We start from the raw sequence: 16,233 nt of genomic DNA, 5'->3' as shown, positions 1-16,233 counted from the left end.
GACACGTGCACACTCCTGAGCTTACCTACCTGCATTTCAACAAGGAATATTAAGAGAACAAAGTTAATTTGATAATAAAAGTAACATAGTAACTTTTCTAAAATTGTACATTGTGTCTGAATTCTGAAATAAAAAGTTTGGTTCTCATATTCTTGGTAAATGTCTGTTCTGATGTCCTGATGACGTAGAGGTAAATCACGCACAATCCTTGGGGGTTTTATATCATATTGTAATGTTTGTTCAGCTTCACACCCAGGTAATGTAATAAACAGCTCTCAAGGGAATGACCTAACGAGACCTCTAATCTCGCCAGAGCGCAGAGGTTTAGAGCATCGGATCCTTATATTATTATCACACTTGCGCGATATCTATGTGTGATTGTATGAATGAGTCTAGCACTAATAACAGGAAAACCTGCCGTATTATATTCTGTTGTGTGTCTGGCCATTACCCATAACCCACCGGCTAATAGAGAGATGTAGCACGGCTGGTGCAATACAGTGATCTGACATTAGATAACTGAGCCCATTACCTGCTATACATGACAGGTTTATTCCTTGTTGTCAGGTTCTCCAGAGAGTTTAGCGGTGAAGTCAGAAGCAGATGCGCCAGATACCGAGAGTCATGTGACCACAATATATGTTGTAAAAGTGGGAACCCCAGTTTATGGTGAGAAACGTTTATATTTACTATTGACTTCTACTGTTATTGTTATATTGTAAGTGGTCCTATAATTCTTGTTTGCTGTTTCTCTAATATTATTGCAAGGTCTGTTCTGGCACTGAAGATCTAAACCAGAAGCCATTGTCTGAGACTGACCCCCAGGCCTCTATTCACTGCTCTCTCTTGACTTCCTGTGATCTCAGCTGATGTCAGTTACTCACACCCAGACCTCTATTCACTGCTCTCTCCTGACTTCCTGTGATCTCAGCTGATGTCTGTTACTGACCCCCAGACCTCTATTCACTGCTCTCTCCTGACTTCCTGTGATCTCAGCTGATGTCAGTTACTCACCCCCAGACCTCTATTCACTGCTCTCTCTTGACTTCCTGTGATCTCAGCTGATGTCAGTTACTTACCCCAGACCTCTATTCACTGCTCTCTCTTGACTTCCTGTGATCTCAGCTGATGTCAGTTACTTACCCCAGACCTCTATTCACTGCTCTCTCCTGACTTCCTGTGATCTCAGCTGATGTCAGTTACTCACACCCAAACCTCTATTCACTGCTCTCTCCTGACTCCCTGTGATCTCAGCTGATGTCTGTTACTCACCCCCAGACCTCTATTCACTGCTCTCTCCTGACTCCCTGTGATCTCAGCTGATGTCTGTTACTGACCCCCAGACCTCTATTCACTGCTCTCTCCTGACTTACTGAGATCTCAGCTGATGTCTGTTACTGACCCCCAGACCTATATTCACTCCTCTCTCCTGACTCCCTGTAATCTCAGCTGATGTCAGTTACTCACCCCAGACCTCTATTCACTGCTCTCTCCTGACTCTCTGTGATCTCAGCTGATGTCAGTTACTCACCCAGACCTCTATTCACTCCTCTCTCCTGACTCCCTGTAATCTCAGCTAATGTCAGTGTGACGGATACCCCGGCTACCCCGACTGGGTAGCTCCGCCAAAAGGGGTCCTGCTTCCTCCCTGCCGACTGCAGATATGTAGCTGGCAAGTGACCACAGCCTGTAGCCACCCCTGATGCCTGACAGCACCAGTACTCAGGGTCCCACCCTGTGGCAGACTCCAGCTACCCAGACTAGGTAGCTCTTCCAGCGTGTCCTTCCTCTGCCTGGAACAGGCTGCTATGTAGCTCAGGAAAGTGATTTTAGCTGGAGCTCACCCAAATATCTAGACAGACTAGCATTCAGGTTAAACAGGAACTGATTTTATTGAAAACACACACTCCTTTTATACAGACAGCTCATCTTGATAAGACAAAGGACAATCCCACAATTATCCCGCCATTCCCGCCCCTCCAGACTGACCGGCGCCTCCATAGGAGCCACAGTCCCACATAATCTCAAAACCTATGGGTGGCGGTTTCGGGGTGATCCCGGTGGAGCGGCGGCACTTCCATGGTGTCATTTTAAAGCTCTCGGTCCCCAGATTTTACAGTCCAAAAATCAGCATGATTCGTTACTGGGGACCGGCGTTACAGTCCGTTGAAGTTATGGGGTTAGGGGTGTCCACAACCCCCGGTTCCCAAAGGAGCTCCCCTCCAGCAATTCCCCCACCCCTTGTACTCCCCGGGGGCTACTAATCCCCCAAAGAGCGGAGCTCTGGGGCACATAGTTGCTGGAGCGACCTGGGTTAAAGTTAGCGGGTGTTCTGCTGTCCTGTGGCCAACCGTGAGTTCCAGGAGCGTGGCCAGCCTGAGAGGGGTTAGGCTGGTGTCCATTGTGAGGCGGCCGACCGGGAGTTCCAGGAGCCTGGCCAGCCTAGAAGAGTTTTCCTGGTCATAAACCAACTCTTCTCTGAACACAAAAACAAGCCAAAACAAACAAACAGCTTCCAGAGATGGTGGTTGCTCTGAGGAGCTCAAAACCACTGAGAAACAACAGGGGTGAGGTTGTAGGGGGGTAGGGGATAGCCTTAGCTGTCTGGTATCTGTGACATCTCCCCCCCTCCAGTTCGGCAGACCCGGCTAGACCATTAACAGGTCGGCCTGGGGCTGTCCGACGGTGGCCCTCCACTTCTCGGTTGCTGGGAGAGGTTATCCCATCTCTCCTGAGCTTGGGGCATCCTGGGGGGTTCCTGCTGACGTTTATACCCTGCACCCTGGGCGTAGGGATAGTCACATAAGACAACGTCCCGAACAAGTTTTCTAAGGTCGGCTCCAAAACAATTGCTGTCCCACAAGTTCTAGTGTCCTTAAGTTCTATGGCCACACTGCCTCTCTCTGTGACACTCTGTTACCCAGCCACAAACAAAGCTATTGCCAGTTTCCCAGCTGTATTCCCACCCCAGACCAGAGGTGGAGGTTGCACCTTGGTGGGGCAGGTAAAGCTCAGGTGCCCAAACATGTGGCACCAACTGAATACACTTTTAAGAACAAACACAAAAAAACTTAGTAAAGCTCAAGCCTAATAATTACTCAAAATAAATATACTATAGTGCAACCTAGAAAACTATTTAGTCATTAATGCAAAAAAGAAAGAAGATTGCACCAATACGTGCAGTCTCAAAGTCTAGGATAGTTAGCACATATAGAGACAGAGACCAATATTTCAATGCAAAATTATCTTTTATATAGTATCAAAATGTCATATACATGAAAAGTGCACACAATAATTAACCCCTTAACGACACGAGTCGTACAGGGTACGTCGCACACAACCTGGTCTTTAAAGACCAGCGATGTACCCTGTACGACTTTGGGGATTAAAGCGGCTGGAAGCGATCCTGATCGCTTCCAGCCGCTTTACGGTTATTGCAGTGATGCCTCGATATCGAGGCATCCTGCAATAACATTTGTCCCCCATCCGATGCAGAGAGAGCCACTCTGTGGCCCTCTCTGCACCGGCATCGATGGCCGCAATCGTTGGTGGGTGGGAGCTGACCGTGGGAGGCAGGTGGGCGGCCATCGGTGACAAATTGAAGAGAGAGGGGGGCGGGATCGGGGGCGGGGTTGTTGGGCGCGCGCACGGGGGCCGGTGGGTGGGCGCGTGCACGGGGAGGGAGCGGGTGGGAACCGCTACACTACAGCAAAATAATTATATAAGACTGGCAGTAAGGGGGGATATAATCCCCAACAAAAATAAATCTAAGGGATCTGGGAGCGGGTGGGGGATTTGGCAGTGGGGGGGGAAGCTACACTACAGAAAAAATTGAATTTTTTTTAAAAAAAAACCTAAAAAAAAAACATTTGTATTTGCAAACAGGGTACTGGCAGACAGCTGCCAGTACCCAAGATGGCTCCCAGTAAGGTAGAGGTGGAGGGTTAGAGAGCTGTTTGGGGGGGGGGATCAGGGAGGTTGGGGGCTAAGGGGGGATCCTACACAGCTGCATATGTAAATATGCTTTACAATATTTTTTTAAAATTTTAAATATACCTTTTATTTTAGTACTGGCAGACTTTCTGCCAGTACTTAAGATGGCGGGGACAATTGTGGGATGGGGGAGGGAAGAGAGCTATTTGGGAGGGATCCTGGGGTGTGATGTGTCAGGTGGGAGGCTGATCTCTACGCTAAAGCTAAAATTAACCCTGCAAGCTCCCTACAAATGACCTAATTAACCCCTGCACTGCTGGGCATAATACACGTGTGGTGCGCAGCGGCATTTAGCGGCCTTATAATTACCAAAAAGCAACGCCAAAGCCATATATGTCTGCTATTTCGGAACAAAGGGGATCCCAGAGAAGCATTTACAACCATTTATGCCATAATTGCACAAGTTTTTAAATAATTTCAGTGAGAAACCTTAAAATTGTGAAAAATTTTACGTTTTTTTAATTTGATCGCATTTAGCGGTGAAATGGTAGCATGAAATATACCAAGATGGGCCTAGATCAATACTTAGGGTTGTCTACTACACTACACTAAAGCTAAAATTAACCCTAGATGCTCCCTACATGCTCCCTAATTAACCCCTTCACTGCTGGGCATAATACACGTGTGATGCGCAGTGGCATTTAGCGGCCTTCTAATTACCAAAAAGCAACGCCAAAGTCATATATTTCTGCTATTTTTGAACAAAGGGGATCCCAGAGAAGCATTTACAACCATTTATGCCATAATTGCACAAGTTGTTTGTAAATAATTTCAGTGAGAAACCTAAAGTTTGTGAAAATATTTGGGAAAAAGTGAACAATTTTTTTTATTTGATTGCATTTGGTGGTGAAATGGTGGCATGAAATATACCAAAATGGGCATAAATCAAATAAATAAATTAAAACTTTGGGTTGTCTTCTAAAAAAAAATATATACATGTCAATGGATATTAAGGTATTCCTTACAGATATCAGGGTTCCAATGTAACTAGCGCTAATTTTGAAAAAAAATGGTTTGGAAATAGCGAAGTGCTACTTCTATTTATTGCCCTATAACTTGCAAAAAAAAAGCAAAGAACGTGTTAACATTGGGTATTTCTAAACTCAGGACAAAATTTAGAAACTATTTAGCATGGGTGTTTTTTGGTGGTTGTAGATGTGTAACAGATTGTGGGGGTCAAAGTTAGAAAAAGTGTGTTTTTTTTCCATTTTTTTCCTAATATTTTATAATTTTTTTAAAGTAAATGATAAGATATGATGAAAATAATGGTATCTTTAGAAAGTCCATTTAATGGCGAGAAAAACGGTATATAATATGTGTGAGTACAGTAATGAGTATATAATATGTGTGAGTACAGTACTGAGTATATAATATGTATGGGTACAGTAAATGAGTAAGAGGAAAATTACAGCTAAACACAAACACCGCAGAAATTTAAAAATAGCCCTGGTCCTTCAGGGAAAGAAATTGAAAAATGGCCGTGTCCTTAAGGGGTTAAAAAACACATCCATAGACAACTGATGGGGTTCCCCAATATGGTCGCTACTTCATACCGCTGTTCCCCGCTGGGAAGTTCCCCTGTTGTATGCAGAGCTCCATGGTTGCATATGGAAATAACACTTGTCATTGTGTTAGTTTATCACACGGACGGATGAGGATTACCCTGCTTTGGAAACAAAGTTTGCCGCCCGGTGCGGCTGGTATGTGATTACCTGTCTGTGTATTCCCACATATTTACCACCTGTTTGGGATTTACAAGTGACTTTGTTTTGGCCATGGTTTACTTTCACTGTGGAAAAAGTCTATACTGACGACTACATGCACCGTTTTGAAACAATCTCTTTACAGAGTAATTATATTTGGCTGGGACTGTTGCTCACGTTTTTACTGCATCATTACATCTTGCTTGCAATCTTTTGAATAACACGCTGAAGCTTAACCTCTTTACATCTTGCTTACGCAACATTTTGCATTGACTAACTGCATGATATCAGCCTCTGTTGTTTTTTGTGATCTACAGCCTCCATTTTTAGTACGTGGTGCACCACATTTATATGTTAGCTCCTGCTACATATTGGGGAACCCCATTAGTATGTATGGAAGTGTGTGTATGGATGTGTTTTTTAATTATTGTGTGCACTTTTCATGTATATGACATTTTGATACTATATAAAAGATACTTTTTGCATTGAAATATTGGTCTCTGTCTCTATATGTGCTAACTATCCTAGACTTTGAGACTGCACGTATTGGTGCAATCTTCTTTCTTTTTTGCATTAATGACTGAATACACTTTTATCCTCCTTGCCCAATGCAACGCCTGCTCCCTGTGAGAAATACTCCGGGACAAGAAAAGGGTAGAGACCCTGACAAACTACTGAGGGGAGAGTCCGTTTGTCTCTTCTCCCGAGAAGGAGATCTACCGCTGGGGAGTGAGGTCTACTACTTCCGCTCCATGGGAAACTGTGCTGCCGCTGGGGAGAGAGACCAACTGTCTCCTCTCCCAGAAAGGGATTCGGCCGCTGGGGAGAGATATTGATACCCGTCTCTCCCTTCAAGGGTTTCTCTATAAGGGGAGGGAGGACGACTACCTCCGCTCCTGGAGGATGGTTCTGCCGCTGGGGAGAGAGACTGACTGTCTCCTCTCCCGGCTCCTGGCTCTGCTGCTGGGGAGAATGGCCGACTGTCTCCTCTCCCAGGAAGTGGTTCTGTTTACGGGGAGGGAGGACGACTACCTCCGCTCCCAGGGGATGGCTCTGCCGCTGGGGAGAGAGACCGACTGTCTCCTCTCCTGGCTCTGCCGCTGGGTAGAGAGACCGACTGTCTCCTTTCCCGGAAGGGGTTCTGTTTATGGGGAGGGAGGACGACTACCTCCGCTCCCAGGGGATGGCTCTGCCGCTGGGGAGAGAGACCGACTGTCTCCTCTCCTGGCTCCTGGCTCTGCCGCTGGGGAGAGAGACCGACTGTCTCCACTCCCGGGAAGGGGTTCTGTTTACGTGGAGGGAGGACGACTACCTCCGCTCTCAGGGGATGGCTCTGCCGCTGGGGAGAGAGACCAACTGTCTCCTCTCCCGGCTCCTGGCTCTGCCGCTGGGGAGAGAGACTGACTGTCTCCTCTCCCAGGAAGGGGTTCTGCTGCTGGGGAGAGTTATTGACATCCATCTATACCTGCAAGGGGTTCTCTGTAAGGGGAGGGAGGACGACTACCTCCGCTCCCGGGTTTCCTGGAGCTGTTACAGGTGCTGGGCAGAGGCCGGCGGCTCTCTGCCCTGTTGTCAGCGCTTCTGCTGGGGTGGCTCCCTTGTCCAAGTCTATAAGCTCAGAGCCAGACTGCTCATCAGGATCCCGCAGCCCTGGTTCCCTTTTTCTTTGCTGCCACTCCTCCACGGTTGAGCTCCACGAATCCCAGAGGGCTGCACCCCAGATCTGTATGCCCCTGGCACGCTGCTTAGCGAGATCCAGCAGCCTCTTGTATTCCTTGACCAGTGCCTCCTGGTCAATTATAAAATCCAGATCGTCCAGCAGCCAGGTCTCCTCCAAGAGATCCAGCAGTTCCTCTTGGAGCCCAGAGATATCCTCCAGACCCTGGTCTGTCTCACTCCCAAACTGTGGGTCCTCTGTCCTTTTTGTAAACAGCAATCCAGGGCCGCTGAAGCCAAAACCCTCTGTGGGGGAGCCATCCTCCAGCCATTGCTGCGCTTGCATAGTGAGCCATTGGAGGGATCGATAGCTGTCCTCCACCCACATCTCTTGCTGGATCAGTCTATGTAGAACAGCTAGCCATTCCTTATTTGGCTGTTCTCCCAGGAAAGGCAGTCTCACGGTCCACCGAACCCGGAATTTCGTGTCATTCGTGGGGAAGACCTTTCCATTTTCCTGCTCCTGTTGCAGAGCCTCCCACCAGAGGTCTCGGAGGGCAAGGTTCCTTCATGCCAGAACGTCCTGTTCCGAACAAGGATCATTTGTTCCGGTCAGCATCTTTTGTACTCTCCCTAGGAACTCTGCCTCCATATTTACCGGCTACTGTAGTACGTCTCCTCTGTCAGCAGAAACTGTGTGAAAGAAGCAGATGCCACCGCTGCCAGCCAATGTGACGGATACCCCGGCTACCCCGACTGGGTAGCTCCGCCAAAAGGGGTCCTGCTTCCTCCCTGCCGACTGCAGCTATGTAGCTGGCAAGTGACCACAGCCTGTAGCCACCCCTGATGCCTGACAGCACCAGTACTCAGGGTCCCACCCTGTGGCAGACTCCAGCTACCCAGACTAGGTAGCTCTTCCAGCGTGTCCTTCCTCTGCCTGGAACAGGCTGCTATGTAGCTCAGGAAAGTGATTTTAGCTGGAGCTCACCCAAATATCTAGACAGACTAGCATTCAGGTTAAACAGGAACTGATTTTATTGAAAACACACACTCCTTTTATACAGACAGCTCATCTTGATAAGACAAAGGACAATCCCACAATTATCCCGCCATTCCCGCCCCTCCAGACTGACCGGCGCCTCCATAGGAGCCACAGTCCCACATAATCTCAAAACCTATGGGTGGCGGTTTCGGGGTGATCCCGGTGGAGCGGCAGCACTTCCATTGTGTCATTTCTTCTGTTAAGTGTGATCAGTCCACGGGTCATCATTACTTCTGGGATATTACTCCTCCCCAACAGGAAGTGCAAGAGGATTCACCCAGCAGAGTTGCATATAGCCCCTCCCCTCTACGTCACCCCCAGTCATTCTCTTGCACCCAACGACTAGATAGGATGTGTGAGAGGACTATGGTGATTTTATTTAGTTTATTTCTTCAATCAAAAGTTTGTTATTTTTTAATAGCACCGGAGTGTGTTATTCCTTCTCTGGTAGAGTTTGAAGAAGAATCTACCAGAGTTTTTACTATGATTTTAGCCGGAGTTGTTAAGATCATATTGCTGTTTCTCGGCCATCTGAGGAGAGGTAAACTTCAGATCAGGGGACAGCGGGCAGTTTATTCTGCAAAAAGGTATGTAGCAGTTTTTATTTTCTAACAATGGAATTGCTGAGAAAATCCTGCCATACCGACATTATATCATGTATGTATAATTTACATTTTAGTATTCCGGGGAATGGTACTTCACTGGAATTACACTGTGTATATAAGATTTTAGCCTAATAGAAATACAACAGGCTTTTTAATAATTCTTAATTATGTTAAACGTTTTTGCTGGAACGTAAAATCGTTTTCATTTTCTGAGGTACTGGGTGAATAAAATGTTTGGGCACTATTTTTCCACTTGGCAGTTGCTGGATCTAATTATGACAGTTTTTAATCTCTCTCACTGTTGTGTGTGAGGGGGTGGGACCTTTTTTGGCGCTTTTGCTACGCATCAAAAATTTCAGTCAAAAGCTCATTGTTTCTTCCTGCATGTTCCGGTTTATCTCTACAGAACCCAGGGATCTTCAAAGCTAATTTGAGGGAAGTAATCTAACAGAGCTGTAAGATTGTAGTTGACTGTGATAAAAAACGTTTATTCTTTAACTTTTTTATGCCTCAGGGTTAGTTATTTCTTGCTACTGGGTACAAGCCTTTGCTAAGTTGCATTTTGTTTTACAAAGCTGATTGATTTCATCTGTTATATATATTCAGTGCTTTTCAAGCACAGTTCGTTTTTTTCATTGTATTTTACTTGTATAGTATTTCCAAATTGCAAGTTTATTTGCTAGTTTGTTAAACATGTCTGATTCAGAAGATGAGACCTGTACTATTTGTACTAAAGCCAAGGTGGAGCCCAATAGAAATTTATGTACTAACTGTATTGATGCTACATTAAATAAAAGTCAATCTGTACAAATTGAACAAATTTCACCAAACAACGAGGGGAGAGTTATGCCGACTAACTCGCCTCACGTGACAGTACCTGCATCTCCCGCTCGGGACGTGCGCGATATGGCGACGCCAAGTACATCTGGGCGGCCATTACAAATAACATTACAAGATATGGCTACTGTTATGACTGAGGTTTTGGCTAAATTACCAGAACTAAGGGGCAAGCGTGATCACTCTGGAGTGAGAACAGAGTGCGCTGATAATGTTAGGGCCATGTCAGATACTGCGTCACAACTTGCAGAACATGAGGACGGAGAGCTTCATTCTGCGGCTGACGGTTCTGATCCAAACAGATTGGATTCAGATATTTCAAATTTTAAATTTAAGCTGGAAAACCTCCGTGTTTTACTAGGGGAGGTGTTAGCGGCCCTGAATGATTGTAACACAGTTGCAATACCCGAGAAAATGTGTAGGTTGGATAAATATTTTGCTGTACCAACAAGTACTGACGTTTTTCCTATACCTAAAAGACTAACTGAAATTATTACTAAGGAGTGGGATAGACCCGGTGTGCCGTTCTCACCCCCTCCAATATTTAGAAAGATGTTTCCAATAGACACCACCACACGGGATTTATGGCAAACGGTCCCTAAGGTGGAGGGAGCAGTTTCTACTTTAGCTAAACGTACCACTATCCCGGTAGAGGATAGCTGTGCCTTTTCAGATCCAATGGATAAAAAATTAGAGGGTTACCTTAAGAAAATGTTTGTTCAACAAGGTTTTATATTGCAACCCCTTGCATGCATTGCGCCGATCACGGCTGCAGCGGCATTCTGGATTGAGTCTCTAGAAGAGAATCTTGGTTCAGCTACGCTGGACGACATTTCAGACAGGCTTAGAGTACTTAAGCTATCTAATTCATTCATTTCGGAAGCCGTAGTACATTTAATTAAACTTACGGCTAAGAATTCCGGATTCGCCATTCAAGCGCGCAGAGCACTGTGGCTAAAATCCTGGTCAGCTGATGTAACTTCTAAGTCCAAATTACTTAATATACCTTTCAAGGGACAGACCTTATTTGGGCCTGGTTTGAAAGAAATTATCGCTGACATTACAGGAGGTAAGGGCCACGCCCTACCTCAAGACAAAGCCAAACCTAAGGCTAGACAGTCTAATTTTCGTTCCTTTCGGAATTTCAAAGCAGGAGCAGCATCATCTTCCACTACTCCAAAACAAGAAGGATCTGGTGCTCGCTACAGACAAGGCTGGAGACCTAACCAGTCCTGGAACAAGGGCAAGCAGGCCAGGAAGCCTGCAGCTGCCACTAAAACAGCATGAATTGAGGGCCCCCGATCCGGGATCGGATCTAGTGGGGGGCAGACTTTCTCTCTTCGCCCAGGCTTGGGCAAGAGATGTCCAGGATCCCTGGACGCTAGAGATAATATCTCAGGGATACCTTCTGGACTTCAAACACTCTCCTCCAAGAGAGAGATTTCATCTGTCAAGGTTGTCGACAAACCAAACAAAGAAAGAAGCATTTCTACGCTGCATACAAGATCTATTGTTAATGGGAGTAATCCATCCAGTTCCACGGTCGGAACAGGGACAAGGGTTTTACTCAAATCTGTTTGTGGTTCCCAAAAAAGAGGGAACTTTCAGACCAATCCTGGATTTAAAGATCCTAAACAAATTCCTAAGAGTTCCATCATTCAAAATGGAGACTATCCGGACAATTTTACCCATGATCCAAGAAGGTCAGTACATGACCACAGTGGACTTAAAGGACGCTTACCTTCACATACCGATTCACAAAGATCATTACCGGTATCTAAGGTTTGCCTTTCTAGACAGGCATTACCAGTTTGTGGCTCTTCCATTCGGATTGGCTACAGCTCCAAGAATCTTCACAAAGGTTCTAGGTGCTCTTCTGGCGGTACTAAGACCGCGGGGAATTTCGGTAGCTCCTTACCTAGACGACATTCTGATACAAGCTTCAAGCTTTCAAACTGCCAAGTCTCATACAGAGTTAGTACTGGCATTTCTAAGGTCACATGGATGGAAGGTGAACGAAAAGAAAAGTTCACTCGTTCCACTTACAAGAGTTCCCTTCCTGGGGACTCTTATAGATTCTGTAGAAATTAAGATTTACCTGACAGAAGACAGGCTAACAAGACTTCAAAGTGCTTGCCGCACCCTTCATTCCATTCAACACCCATCGGTGGCTCAATGCATGGAGGTAATCGGCCTAATGGTAGCAGCAATGGACATAGTGCCATTTGCTCGCTTACACCTCAGACCACTGCAATTGTGCATGCTAAGTCAGTGGAATGGGGATTACTCAGACTTGTCCCCTTCTCTGAATCTGGATCAAGAGACCAGAAATTCTCTTCTATGGTGGCTTTCTCAGCCACATCTGTCCAGGGGGATGCCATTCAGCAGACCAGACTGGACAATTGTAACAACAGACGCCAGCCTTCTAGGTTGGGGTGCCGTCTGGAATTTTCTGAAGGCTCAGGGACAATGGAGTCAGGAGGAGAGTCTCCTGCCAATAAACATTCTGGAATTGAGAGCAGTTCTCAATGCCCTCCTGGCTTGGTCCCAGTTGACAACTCGGGGGTTCATCAGGTTCCAGTCGGACAACATCACGACTGTAGCTTACATCAACCATCAGGGAGGGACAAGGAGCTCCCTAGCAATGATGGAAGTATCAAAGATAATTCGCTGGGCAGAGTCTCACTCTTGCCACCTGTCAGCAATCCACATCCCGGGAGTGGAGAATTGGGAGGCGGATTTCTTAAGTCGTCAGACTTTTCATCCGGGGGAATGGGAACTTCATCCGGAAGTCTTTGCCCAAATACTTCGACGTTGGGGCAAGCCAGAGATAGATCTCATGGCGTCTCGACAGAACGCCAAGCTTCCTCGGTACGGGTCCAGATCCAGGGATCCAGGAGCAGTCCTAATAGATGCCCTGACGGCACCTTGGGACTTCAGGATGGCTTATGTGTTTCCACCCTTCCCGATGCTTCCTCGATTGATTGCCAGAATCAAACAGGAGAGAGCATCAGTGATTCTGATAGCACCTGCATGGCCACGCAGGACTTGGTATGCAGACCTGGTGGACATGTCATCCTGTCCACCTTGGTCTCTACCTCTGAAACAGGACCTCCTGATACAGGGTCCTTTCAAACATCAAAATCTAACTTCTCTGAAGCTGACTGCTTGGAAATTGAACGTTTGATTTTATCAAGACGTGGGTTTTCTGAGTCAGTTATTGACACCTTAATACAGGCCAGGAAGCCTGTTACCAGAAAGATTTACCATAAAATATGGCGTAAATACCTATATTGGTGTGAATCCAAAGGTTACTCTTGGAGTAAGGTTAGGATTCCTAGGATATTGTCTTTTCTACAAGAAGGTTTAGAAAAGGGTTTATCTGCTAGTTCATTAAAGGGACAGATCTCAGCTCTGTCTATTCTGTTACACAAACGTCTGTCAGAAGTGCCAGACGTTCAGGCTTTTTGTCAGGCTTTAGCGAGGATTAAGCCTGTGTTTAAGACTGTTGCTCCACCATGGAGTTTAAATCTTGTTCTTAACGTTTTACAGGGCGTTCCGTTTGAACCCCTCCATTCCATTGATATAAAGTTGTTATCTTGGAAAGTTCTATTTTTAATGGCTATCTCATCAGCTCGAAGAGTCTCTGAATTATCAGCCTTACATTGTGATTCTCCTTATTTGATTTTTCATTCGGATAAGGTAGTTCTGCGTACTAAACCTGGGTTCTTACCCAAGGTAGTCACTAACAGGAATATCAATCAAGAGATTGTTGTTCCATCTTTGTGTCCAAATCCTTCTTTAAAGAAGGAACGTCTTCTGCACAATCTGGATGTAGTTCGTGCCCTAAAATTTTACTTACAGGCAACTAAAGAATTTCGACAGACGTCTTCCCTGTTTGTCGTTTACTCTGGTCAGAGGAGAGGTCAAAAAGCTTCTGCTACCTCTCTCTCTTTTTGGCTTCGTAGCATCATACGTTTAGCCTATGAGACTGCTGGACAGCAACCTCCTGAAAGAATTACAGCTCATTCCACTAGAGCTGTGGCTTCCACTTGGGCCTTTAAGAATGAGGCCTCTGTTGAACAGATTTGCAAGGCTGCAACTTGGTCTTCGCTTCATACTTTTTCCAAATTTTACAAATTTGACACATTTGCTTCCTCGGAGGCTATTTTTGGGAGAAAGGTTCTTTAGGCAGTGGTTCCTTCTGTATAAAAGAGCCTGCCTATCCCTCCCGTCATCCGTGTACTTTTGCTTTGGTATTGGTATCCCAGAAGTAATGATGACCCGTGGACTGATCACACTTAACAGAAGAAAACATAATTTATGCTTACCTGATAAATTCCTTTCTTCTGTAGTGTGATCAGTCCACGGCCCGCCCTGTTTTTTAAGGCAGGTAATTATTTTTAAATTATACTCCAGTCACCACTACACCCTTGGTTCCTCCTTTCTCGTTGGTCCTTGGTCGAATGACTGGGGGTGACGTAGAGGGGAGGGGCTATATGCAACTCTGCTGGGTGAATCCTCTTGCACTTCCTGTTGGGGAGGAGTAATATCCCAGAAGTAATGATGACCCGTGGACTGATCACACTACAGAAGAAAGGAATTTATCAGGTAAGCATAAATTATGTTTTTAAAGCTCTCGGTCCCCAGATTTTACAGTCCAAAAATCAGCATGATTCGTTACTGGGGACCGGCGTTACAGTCCGTTGAAGTTATGGGGTTAGGGGTGTCCACAACCCCCGGTTCCCAAAGGAGCTCCCCTCTGGCAATTCCCCCACCCCTTGTACTCCCCAGGGGCTACTAATCCCCCAAAGAGCGGAGCTCTGGGGCACATGGTTGCTGGAGCGACCTGGGTTAAAGTTAGCGGGTGTTCTGCTGTCCTGTGGCCGACCGTGAGTTCCAGGAGCCTGGCCAGCCTGAGAGGGGTTAGGCGGGTGTCCATTGTGAGGCGGCCGACCGGGAGTTCCAGGAGCCTGGCCAGCCTAGGAGGGTTTTCCTGGTCATAAACCAACTCTTCTCTGAACACAAAAACAAGCCAACACAAACAAACAGCTTCCAGAGATGGTGGTTGCTCTGAGGAGCCCAAAACCACAGAGAAACAACAGGGGTGAGGTTGTAGGGGGGTAGGGGATAGCCTTAGCCTTCTGGTATCTGTGACAGTCAGTTACTCACCCCCTGTGATCTCAGCTGATGTCAGTTACTCACCCCCAGACCTCTATTCACTGCTCTCTCCTGACTCCCTGTGATCTCAGCTGATGTCAGTTACTCACCCCCAGACCTCTATTCACTCCTCTCTCCTGACTCCCTGTAATCTCAGCTAATGTCAGTGTGACTCTCAGCTAGGGTTTGGCACTTTATGTATTCATATAAAGTTCTAAATATATGTATTGTTCTTATATTTGCCATGAGTCAGGTTTATGTATATTGCCTTTTGCAATATACTTTTTATATCACAAATGATTCTTATATCACAATTGATTCTTTATATCATCTTTTATATCACAATTGATTCTTATAATGGTTTATAAAATCATTGAGTCGTATCATTACCATATACAGTGTCAGAGGTATATGTTAGTGTTATCCTGTTTATGATGTATAGCACTCCGTTAACCAAATTCTAAACAATAAGGAAATGACAGATAGTATTGATTCAGTCATCATTATGTTGTTACATCTTGTGCCTTAAGATCACTCTCCTTATTATCTGTTTATACTGTGTATCCTTTTATGTCTGATATTGTTCATACTTGTAATTTTAATACTAACAGGGAATGTTACTGAAACTGTTACATTTGGATCATCTATAGTTAAAGTTGTCTATAAGGTTTACTTGCCTTATTTTAACGTAACAGAATGCCTATATTTGTTATAATTGTATTATAGTGTTAACTTAATAGCGGTTATCAATGTAGGTTAATGCTCTATATATTATAATTTGATCAAAGTGATATAACACTGTATCTTAACTTGATCAGAATAATAGAGCACATTGGTATAGTAAAACTGGATCGGTTTTCTCTTGCAAGGTGTATCCAGTCCACGGCTTCATCCTTTACTTGTGGGATATTCTCATTCCCTACAGGAAGTGGCAAAGAGAGCACACAGCAGAGCTGTCCATATAGCTCCCCCTCTAGCTCCACCCCCCAGTCATTCTCTTTGCCGGCTCTAAGCACTAGGGTCTCTCTATGGGAGGGTAAAGTGAATGTGGTGTTAGATTTGTAGTTTTATATCTTCAATCAAGAGTTTGTTATTTTTAAATGGTACCGGTTTGTACTATTTACTCTCTAGCAGAAAAGTGATGAAGAATTCTGCTGAGAGGAAAATGATTTTAGCATGTTGTAACTAAAATCCACTGCTGTTCCCACACAGGACTGAGGAGTACCAGAAAACTTCA

General features: G+C 45.5%; 1 protein-coding gene across 1 annotated transcript in view; it reads left to right on the top strand.

The window, feature by feature from the left end:
- Positions 1-16,233, top strand: part of LOC128661250 (uncharacterized) — a 138,306-nt gene that overhangs the window by 58,337 nt on the left and 63,736 nt on the right. Inside the window, exon 7 of the mRNA XM_053715526.1 lies at positions 568-669. Within this exon, the coding sequence (XP_053571501.1) occupies positions 568-669 (102 nt within the window). The remainder of the gene's footprint in view (positions 1-567; positions 670-16,233) is intronic.

Source organism: Bombina bombina, chromosome 5, assembly GCF_027579735.1.
Source record: "Bombina bombina isolate aBomBom1 chromosome 5, aBomBom1.pri, whole genome shotgun sequence".
Classification (NCBI taxonomy): Eukaryota; Metazoa; Chordata; class Amphibia; order Anura; family Bombinatoridae; genus Bombina; species Bombina bombina.
This window is presented reverse-complemented; position numbering and strand designations above follow the sequence as displayed.